Raw genomic sequence first — 11,239 nt, 5'->3', positions numbered from 1 at the left:
ACTACTGTGAATACTATAGTTTTATTCATTCATACTGTGTTTCTTGTCTTGTAGGCCTACATAAACCAAGAGAAAACACTGGCAGAAGCCACAAAATCTGCCAATTTTACACAAAAAGGTGTGTTTACTCATCATGGGGGGTAAATAACCTGTGTTAACATCTGTATAATGTCTTCTGAGGCTCTTTGTGACTTTCTAAAGCTACCTGGTAGGAAGGGTTTAATGAAAGGTACAATTGAGTGGCATTTTGGGAAATATGGTATTCAGCTTTTTTTGGTGCTTGATCCCTTGGGAAAAAAGTCAGGCTATTTTAGCTGCTCCAACTTTGTCCAGTCTTTCTTTTAATCTGTCTCCCAAGTCCTCCAGCTTGATGAAAGTGCAGCACTGCATCAATGGAGTACCCTATAAATCTCTTGGCAAAAATTACAGAGCCTCTGTTTCCCACATGACTACCCAGCTTGTTATGCAAAACAGCATTGCCATGACGACCAGCCTGGTGCAGCCTGAAAAAAAAGATGCTCTCCTCAAAAACCTGCTGGCCACAGAAAATAAATCACCACATGCAACAAGCAACACCATCACCTTTTTTGTGCTCCACCTGAAACTTGAGTGTTTAATGGAAAAGTGAACTTTCCAGTGGAGGCCAGTCTGAATGTGGTTGCGGGAATAAGGAGCAGAGTTGGTGCTCCTCTCCTGCTCCTCGGTCCCTCAGCTCAGCGGTGCTGATGAGAGAGGATTTGAGTCGCTACTTTACCACGCCCCGCCCCCAGTGAGAGAGCAGGGATGACAGTGATGCAAGGCATGCTTCTGAGCAGTCTGCAACCTATCCAGACACCGCCGACCGGATCACTTTGGAATATATACTCCTCATCTACAACTCTCCATCTGCTCTCCAGCGCTCCACCGAGTTTGGTTTGAGAGCATCTGAGACAAGAAACTCTCTCTTTCTGTTTTTGCTTTACATTTCTTTAATGAATTGGGCTGTAGTCTTTCCCCAAACTCGTAGTTGCCCATTTTTCCAAATGCTCCGCCTGCCAGTCTGGCTTTGCATGTGGGTATAGCCGGTGATTTCAGCCTGCGTCCAGGTGGTGCACGGGAAAGGGTTGCACAGGGAATATTTTATCTTTAATAATTTATCTTTTTTGGACGCGCGTCCACTATTTTTTCCTCCACAATGGCTGATGCAAACGCAGAATGCAATATCAAGGTGTTGTGTCGATTCCGTCCTCTTAACAAGTCCGAAATTATCCGCGGAGATAAGTTCATCCCAATATTTCAAGGAGAAGACACTGTCATCCTCGGGGTAAGTTATCTCTAACCATCTCCTTCCGTTTTGTCACCTTTCCATGCAAACGCCGGGGGTTACACTTTCCATCTTGCACACACCATCAGATACTGGCCAGACAAGCCTGGAGCCTTAAAGGCTTCTGACAGGGATCCAACTAAGTGTAGCCCCTTATCAATATTCTGATCAGCATGTTGCATCATTCAGGTGTGTGTTGCTGTCATTAAACAAGGCTTCCTAGATATCTCTTATTTAGGCAGGAAAAAAAGAGGCTAGATCAAACTGATGAGTAGCCTTTCATGTCATGTCCTCAGATGATTTGCCAAAAAATCAAACCTTTGTTGCTGAAATTAAGCCCAAGATCAATAAACTCTGCAAGCCTGAGCTCTGCCAGCATCCGAGAAACTTAAAAACTCATCATTTTTTGAAAATGCATCCCGACCCCACCTCTGTGATCCCATGCTGCCTCGTTATTCCTGTCTTCTGTGGTATTGATCTGCTGGATTTTGGTGTGTTTCCTGCCTCAGAGGATCATGCAGGATTTATTGATTGTTGTTGATGTATGTTGCAGCCAGCCTTTAATGCACTGTTGAAGTATTGGGTGCTGCAGTTATAATGGGAGTCATGATTATGCTCTGTGGGTTATTTTTTTTTCTCTGTCCAGTGAATTGATTTTGAATAGAAGCTGATGATAATTGTCACTGCTATGGAGCAGCAAATGAAAATGAACCAAGCCATAAAAGAGGTTTGTCAGTCTGATGGGTGCATACCTGGGGCTGGGGTTAACAGTGGGGGATTATAAGTGCTCTAAATGCAAATGCTCTAGTTATTTAGATGTAAAGCACATTTGGGCCAAGGCTGACACGCGCACACACAAAGAGAGACAGGGAGACAGATCCTGCACACATTTGGCCTGGGGGTTGACTTCAAGTGATGATGAAGACAGCAGAAAATCCCTATCGGCTTACTCTGCTGTCACACACATGCAAACACACACTTTCACACACACCCATATTGAAATGCAAGGCAGCACTGCTGAGGTAGATATCCCTGTGAGACTCTCTTGTATATCCTGGTTGTAGCAGCAGTGGGATGTCTTCCTCAAGCAGATTGAATGCTCATTATCACATTATTCTGATGCTATTTGGCGTTACAGCGGCTTGAAATCATTTATTCCTGAGTCAGTCTGTATTTAAATATATTCTGGGTGTGTTTGAGGGCAGCAGAAGAATGAAAAATTCATGCAGATGTTCATTCTTGTACATTATGTGGTTATTTTAAACTATCTCAGTCTTAAATTTCTAAAGAGTGTCTTGAATGGCTTTTTTTGAATGATTTATTCAGTGTCAGTGCTGCTGTTGCGTTCAGGCTGCAGTCTGTTAGTCTGGGGAAATGCATGCTTCGAATTAGTCTGCAGATGATGACAGTTGGAAACAGCCTGAGCAGAAATGAAGTGAAATCATGTTACTCAATTAAGGGAACTGTGATCTGTTGTCGTTATGAAATATACACACCGTGCTGCTGTCGTTTCCTACCTGCACTCCTGTACGGCAGCAGGAGCCTTCAAAACTGATCACGTCTGGAAACAGAAGCATGCAGTTCCCTTCTTATATTTCCAGTCGCTTCATGCACTAACCATTAATTTCCTTTGGCTCAGATGACTGTAATCACTAAAGCATGCACACAGTTTTCATCTCTGTAGATGTAATTGCTGTGGAGGCGTGCAGAATGCGAGGGGTGTCTTAGGTGTGTAAATGAATTCAGAGTGTGTATTTTCCATCTGTAGCATCTGTCTTGTAGATCTGGAATACTCTTAGAGGAGAGGTAAAAAAAAAAAAAGTCTCCTGAGAGTTGAAATGCTGTGGCCGTCAGATTGGATCAGGATTTAAAATATCAGGCCGGCAGGCAAGCAGGCATGCTGCAGGGACCCTGTAGCGACAACTAAGCGCTCACATTCTGACGGTTGATAAAAACAATTCGCATCTGGGCAGCGCTGATGGCCCCACATTTGTCTGCAGGAGGAAGGCTCCTTCCAGAACTTGTTAACTGACAGAGGCAATGATTGGAGCTGCTGAGTGATGTTTCGCCTGCACCTGGGTGGCAGGCGGGAGGAGACTTGGTGAGAGATTAAAGGTCTGGGAAGATGGCACATTGGTGTGCTCTGAATTGATGAAGGAACGTCTCCGGGGCCTCAGAACATTTGGGGATGGGTGATGTGTGACTGGTGGGATGTGGAGCGCTTTCATGACAGAGTCAAAAACTCAAAGACTCCTGAAACAACTCGGATGTGGATTCTGACAGTTTTGAACTCAAGACTTGCAGTTGAACTTGACACATAAACTTAAACATGAGCATACGCTATATGCATCCTGTGTTCTTTTTCAAAAATGTGTTTATATTAAAATTTGCAGTGGTTACAGAGCATTACAAACAAGAATGAAAACAAAAATAAATGAATAGGCGTAAATTAACAAATATATCGTAGAAGTCACATGTGTTGGAAGCACCTTTTGCCGTCAGAGGTAGTGGAATAGAGAGCCCTGAGCGTAGCCATTCACAAGTTATAATCCCGTATCCAAAGGAAACCTTTGTAGGACATTGAGGAAGGATATGAACAGTTGTCATTTTGATATATGAAGTCATCCTTAAAGGGACAGTTAGCCCCCAAATCAGAAATACATATTTCTCCTCTTACCTGTAGTGCTATTTATCAGTCTTGATTGTTTTGGTATGAGTTGCCGAGCGTTTGAAGATATCAGCTGTAGAGATGTCTGCTTTCTCTTGAATGTATTGGAACTAGTTGGCACTTGGCTTGTGGTGCTCAAAGCCCCAAAAAATGAATATGAAAACCTCAACATCAATGTCTCTTTACAGCAATCATGACTCGGTTACTCAAGATAATCCACAGATCTTGTTGTGAGCAGTTTCATGAAGGGCTATTTTCTTTCTATGGGACTGCACCCATATTGTTGCACAGAAGGAAGCGTGCTCACCCAGCAACACTGAGTTAGCTAACGTTACAGCTCAGTTGAGGAGGACGTCATTAGTGTTTACATTTCGTGCTGTCACGAAAATGAGCATTCATCCATGAGTAGATGCACGTATCCTTCTGTGTGGTGATACAGTTAGCAGGTGTAGTTGGGTGAAGAAAATAGTACAGACATGAAACTGCTCACAACAAGGTCTGTGGATTATCTTGAGTAACCAGGTCATGAGTTCTGGTAAGACACATTGCTGTTGAGTTTTTCATAGCTCCACAAGCCGAGCACCATCTAGTTCCATTATATTGGAGAGGAGGCAAACATCTCTACGGCCGATATCTTTAAAATTTGGCGTCTCATACCAAAACAAGATTGATGAATAGCACTGCAGGTAAGAGGAAAAATGTGTATTTTTGATACTGGTGTAAACTACGCCTTTAACTTTCTCAAGCTCCAGAGATCACATCACATCTTCAAGACAAGTTGAAATAGAAGGAGGCTGTGTGGACTCCCAATTAAGAACAATCTGCGACAAGCTTTCAAAGTTGTAAAAGCAGCACTGTCTGCTTGTTTAGGATTTAATGAAGACGAATCCATCGGGACACAGAAGATGTCTCTTAAGGGGCATTGTTACAGGTTAATCTCAAGAACATCAGAAAGACTTTTAAAGATTGAATGCCAACAGGTTTGCATTTTAGAGCAGTGAACAAACATGTGGCTGAGGTCACAAGGGGAGGCATGACATCTGTCACGCTTGTTTACACTTGGATATGTTTTAAATTGCCTGGATTTGGAGAAGTGTGAAATATTTGAATTGTATGAGCCCAGGAAAAGTACAAGAGGTGTTAGTTCACAACCTGTCAGTCGCCTCATCCCCCTATTCCTCAGCGAATTCAACCTCCATTTTGCATCCTGTATTCAAATTGATCTAAAGCAAGGCCATATAACTTAATGGCACAGTGAATTCTCTTCATTCCCCCAAAGCCTATTCAGTTGGCTATAAAGACATTTTCATTAGTTTATCAGTGACAGACTGAAACACAGTGTAACAGTAGCACAAGTAGAGAAAAGTCACAATGAGAGAAAGTTGCACAGTAATATCTAACTTTTTCTAACATAAGCCTCCATAAGCTACCATATGAAGGAGGTTGTAGCAGCAAAACCCCTGAGTGTATTAATATTTACCAAGCATGATGCATTTTGTTGCTTGTGAATTCAGCATTTCATTTGCAAGAGAAAGCTCGTGTTGTTTCTCCTTTCAAAAACGACATAATCTTTCTTAAAAGCGAGAATTGATTTCTGCTGCTCAGTCCAATATGCTTTGGTCTCCACCAGCTCCCGGGGGATATATCTGGCTCTTTAGCTGCTAAATGCTCCAATATGTTCACCGGCTACTCACTACCTTTGTCTATCTGTCTCTTGTTTTCTGCTGGGCAGTTAGCCTACAGTGAATTTATCACTGACAACAGCTGCCTTTTGCGGCTGGATTCAAGGTTGATGAGAGCAGTGAGACTGAATCAAAACAGTTTAGTTGCAGAACATAAAATCAAAATAGTGAGCTCCATAGAACAGAGGGGAACTGCAGAGTCGGATGTTGGTTGTGTATGAGCCACCACTCTCACGTTACACTGTCACTTGATCCATTTATAATACAAAAATTTGATTAGTGCAGCTTTATACTCAAGTTGATTACTCAGGAAGAAACCTGAGAACACAACTCAGTTCGCCCAGACTTCACATCCGTGACTTGGTTGTCACTTTGAGCACTTGAGTCTTGACTTGAACCTTGTTGATTTTACTGCTGCTTGTGTAGTGACTGTTCAAAACGTGCTTGTTCTGATGGGCTGATTGCTTGGCCGCAAAAATGCTTCATAGGCTCCTGAGCAATACACCTGCGATGACATAGCTGTGTCCCCAAGCAATGCCAGAGTATACGTGCCATTTGCTAACAGCTAATGATTTGGGACCAGGCTGGGAACAAAGGTGTTCTGTTACAATGAAGTTTTGCTACAATGTAAGAGCTCAGGTGTTTTGTTAAATGTACCGTAGCAAGCAATGGAGAATGAGCCATACCCAGCATGCCGTTCAGCTGTGTACAGGACACACCAAACTAACATTAAAGAACTAATGGCAACAAAAGCCAACTGTGGTGTCACCTCATGTCGCCCGTGTGTCGGACAAAACTTTGCACTGAACACACCGCAAGGATTACAGCAAGTGGCTAACTAGCCTGTACATTCTGCACCTGTGTGAGAGGAAATAACTCTCCATAGTGGCAGGCAGTGATAGTCTATAATCGTCATTCAAAAAAAGGAAACCGGAAGACCGACAGGAAGGATTCAAACACTAGTTAGCCAGTAAGCACATTAACAAAGCAACCCGATGTTGAAGGAGCAAAGGATATGTACTTTGCTGTAGCGAACAATACACAAACAGTTACAAACTGTTTCTGCTAAAGAGCTCAGTGGCTAAACAAATGTTGCATAATGTAACAAGTTTGTTTTGACATCAAGCCCACTTGACTTAAGTCATTTGTTTGCTTTCCTCACCACAGTTTCTCTTCAGCTGAACTTCCAATCATAGTGTTTTCATTCACCGGCGGGCTGAGTCTGACGACCCAGATTCAACATGCTGAACTGGCCGTAAAAAAGCTGACAAGGACTGTCTCGTGCCAATGGTGTGGAACACACACAAAAAAACTAGGGCAGAAGACACTCACTGAAACTGACCAAGAGCCAACCGTCAGCTTGGTGTGTCATGGCAGTAAGAGTTAATAGGGGTTCCTTTCAATACACTGCACAGTGTGTATATAACACACTATGAATAAATATGTCTCATATCTCAAGAGCTTCCTTGGGTCCTCAGCAATACACATACCAAGTGTGAAGACGATCAGATAAATGGTAGTCGAGTAAATCGATGGAAAGACAGACAAGGGTTCCTTAATTTTTACTCATGTATTGGGAAATATCCTTTTCTGCATCTACTTAGCATCAGCAGTGAGGAATCAGTGCCGTTTCCCTGGAGTGCGGAGCAGCAGTGCAACAGAGGTGCAACAAGCATGTAAATCATCTTCAGCAGCACAAACAAACAAGAGTCCTGAGTCCTGAGCAGAATCCCTCACTCAGGCCTGAGACCAGTAATACAGCGAATGTTGGAGCATCAAAGAAACACATTCACAGAACACATGTAGAGCTGGTAAACCTTTTGCTGTGTGCCTGTAAGTTAGGCTTCTTACTGTAGCAGTTCCTCGAAGCACTCTCAGACATTGCAGCACCATTTTTCCCCACGAGTCATTTTAATGACAATAGCAATATTCCACATCCCCCACCCGAGCGATGCAACAATTAATGTTTTATTATTAGTGCTTAGTTCTCATCTCACATGGCCACCTGTGGAGCCCCATAGCGCACAGTGGCTGTGTGACAGTAATAACCATACTCAGCCTGTACTGCCCCAAGGCTCGGCCTTTGTGTTTGTTCCACGGTGGAGTGACACAGCTGTCTCTAGTATTTCACTGTCTGGAATAATGCGCCGTCACAGGGGCCAGATTGTCCCTCCTAATCTTCTGGCAGGAGGAAAAGACAGCCACGATGAATCACGCTTTGAATTCAGTTCTATGAATAAATAAATAATCACGGCCGCCTCCGAGGCAGTAAGATATGGAATTTTTTCTCTCTGGTGCTTGCGGGCAGTGACATATAGATATCACATGCTAGCGCCATGTGAGCTGAACACAGGCTATGGGGTTATTAAAGATGCATTACACATGCATCATACCAGTGGCAGTTTATGATGATAAGATATGAGTTAGGTTTCTGTATGAAAAATGCCATTGCAGACCTGTGCTTTTCACTCCCTGATTGTTTGTTGTCATATCTCCTTAAGCTGCATGAGCTTAAAGAGCCTCACTAGTGCTGAATAGGCCAACAGCCTCATCTCCATTGCCTTTGTCCAAAATGAAATAATTTTATGCTTCATTTGGCTGCTATTGTTGTAAACCCTCGTGAATATATTTAGCTGCACGCTCAGGCTGAGTTTAACTTAGGGGGGGTAATGTAGTATGACATAACTTGTTAACACAGATTATTAGATCCCTCTTTATTTCTGACTATTTTAAACCAGCAAGAGGAAATGCTGCAACGGTGGATTTTACTTCAACTTTAGGACCTTTTGTCTCCGAAACTGCATCCCTTTTATCATGGGCCATTTCTTTCAGGATCAGAGGTACAATTTTAATGAGCCTGCATCCCGCAGCAAGGCCAGACAAAAAAAACAGCAAGAAAAGTCTCCTCTCTCTTCATGTTTGTTACCCAGACTGTCAGCCATCATATCGTCACACTCAACCTTGGGGGGTTAGCTCGTGCCTGTGCGTGTGTGTGTACGCTGAGTGGTTGTGTTGACTTGTTTAAAACACTCATATTGAGTCCCTAACCTCTACACTGACCTCCCTGTCATTGTCATATGGAGGCGTTTGAGTTTTTACTCTCACAGTTTATTTGTGTTTGACCATGATAGATACTGAAGAGGGCATAGGTGTGGATTAAAGGGGGGGACACAAGGGACACGTTCTCTTCAATATTCAGAAAACGTGGATTTGTCTGTCCAAGTAGTGGAGAACTAAATGAAAGTCATTTACACCATAAATTGATGCAGAAAAGAAACAGATTGCTGCATAAAATTCACCAGAATGCAGGAAATTAAGTGTTTGGTGCTTGACATTTTCTGGCGGAGAACTCCCAAGCCCCCAGTTTCATATGTGTCCCTCCCATAGACTGTAAAAGTAATGGACGTAGCTGCCACAACGTCGCCCACTGGTTTGTTGACTCCTGTTTTGAAGCCTCAAGTTCAGCATTTCAGCCGTTGCCATCTTGATTTTTTGGAGCCAGAATTGACCATATTTGGACGAGCGGGTGGAGCTGTGGAGGAGCAACAGGTGGATCTGACAAAGAAGTTGAGGACACTATCAGCAAACAGTCACTCAAAGCGGCCAACCTTTGATTATGCATAACTTTAAGCCTTAAAAATGTAAACGGGTCATTTATAAAAAATAAATTCACCCTTGTACAGTTGTCATGAAGGGGGAAATTAGCTATAGAGACCAAACACATGCTGTAAAGACGTTTATTTCTGCTGTAAAGTTGGGCATTTTAACATGGGGATCTGTGGGGATTGACTGGCGTCTGGAGCCAGCCTCAAGTGGCCACTTAAAGAAGTGCAGTTTTTGTCACGTTTATGCTGGCTTAATTTTCCAGCCCTGGGGGTTGCCGCCTGGTCCCCCTCCCACTGTTGAAATGAAACCTATGCCCTTGGAAGAGGGTGATCTTTGCCGTGAAATGAATCCCTTCACCCATGTTCACGAATCCAATTGAAATGTGCACATTAAATAGCTATTGATTCTCTATTTTCTGCACACCATTTATAATTGTATGGATTAGCTCTCCCTGGCTGATGTTCCCTTGTGTGCTTACAAATCTACTATAGAAACTCCAGGGTGCTAAAGGCTGCTGTGATAACATCTGCAAAATACACCTTGTTTACATGTCTAAGAAGAATTGAGGATTAAAACGTTCACAGAGACAGAGTATATATTCTGCACTGAAGTTTTCATTGTGGCTTTGCTCCTTCCCTCAAAACGCACTTCTTTTCACCTCAAAGCTTTTTTGCCTGAGATTTATGAAAATGAATTAGGATCATATGGTGCACTACTGTTGCAGAAAATAGGCATGTAATATCGTTAAAAATTAACCGATTATTCATGAGCAGTCACTGTAAGATGTCTGGTTTCTGATGGAGCTGCAGCTCTTTTCCTACCGAGCTCCACTGAAGGCTGATTCTTTTTTTCTTCTCCTATCCTTTTCTTGATTAGGCGCCGAGAGGGGAAAACAGCTGCTGTTGAAACAAACTGTTGACAGTGCATGTCGGGCACCGAGTAAAGTCATCTACCTGCCTCGTACCTTTTGTTATTTATAGTTCCATTGGAGCTGTTTTCTCCTTAAGGATATTTCTTTGCAATGGCTTGAACTGTCTGCAAACCAAACAGCGTCAGAAATGGAGGTCCAAAGGGCTCCCGTCATCCCCGCCCTGGTGCTTTAGTGCTCTAATTCTATCATTGCAGTGCACACACCCTATCCAATTAGGGAGTGTAATGGGATTGCCGTGTAGGGTCAAGATCTATACTCATTTCTCCTGTTGGACGACGCCATCAGAACAGCTACCACTTGGGATCATCTTCTCTCCCCCTTGTTCCCTCTTTCTCTCCCTCAATACACGCTTAACTGTATTTTTCTCTGTCTAACTCTGTTTCATGGTGTAATGATTCCGCCGCTCATTTCCTCATGACTCAGCAGCAGTTTTGGGAAGATGTGAGAGAAGAAGCTCAGCCTCGTCTGTCATCTCATTAAGTTAGGTAGAGGCTTCTCGCGGGTTTTAATGGTGTCAAGGGGGAAGCTCCTGTCAATCAGGAGTCTGAATGTTAAAGAGTTTGTGACTTTGGTGAAGTTATTTCACTCACAGAGATGTGAAAATCCGAAAACTCGCTGAGATTAATTCAGCTCTATTTCGAGAGAGAAAAAAAATCAATATTCTAATCACCACTGCTTTATGGCCACCTTGTACTATCTTAAAATGTAGAGTGGCTAATCTATGTACCCATAGCCCATACCAACAAGGGCTGCCAGCTCTCCCTCTCATCTTTTCCCTAATATTAATAATATACTGACATCAATTTAGTCTGCAGCCACACTCAAAAGCATATTAGCTGCCAGTTCCTTCAGCTCATCTTTATTTTTACTCAGCCTGCACACATGCCAGGGTTAGATAAGCTTGTGCCAGTTTGTCAACACTTTTCCTGCCCCTTTCTCTCCCTTTATGACAGAAGTGGGCTGTGACTACCAGGCTTTTAGCTCCCGGGAGCGTTAATGGAGCATCCGCTCCTCATTAGCCACGGCCCTGCCCAGGATGCCGCCTGGTC

General features: G+C 43.2%; 1 protein-coding gene across 1 annotated transcript in view; it reads left to right on the top strand.

Annotated features, from left to right (window-relative positions):
* Window positions 1–815: 815 nt before the first annotated feature.
* Window positions 816–11,239, top strand: part of kif5ab (kinesin family member 5A, b) — a 105,994-nt gene continuing 95,570 nt past the window's right edge. The window contains exon 1 of the mRNA XM_050039040.1: window positions 816–1,303. Within this exon, the coding sequence (XP_049894997.1) occupies window positions 1,175–1,303 (129 nt within the window). The 5' untranslated portion in view covers window positions 816–1,174. The remainder of the gene's footprint in view (window positions 1,304–11,239) is intronic.

This window comes from Epinephelus moara, chromosome 24, assembly GCF_006386435.1.
Source record: "Epinephelus moara isolate mb chromosome 24, YSFRI_EMoa_1.0, whole genome shotgun sequence".
Taxonomy (NCBI): domain Eukaryota; kingdom Metazoa; phylum Chordata; class Actinopteri; order Perciformes; family Serranidae; genus Epinephelus; species Epinephelus moara.
Note: the sequence above shows the minus strand (reverse complement) of the source record. Positions and strands in the feature narration are given on the sequence as shown.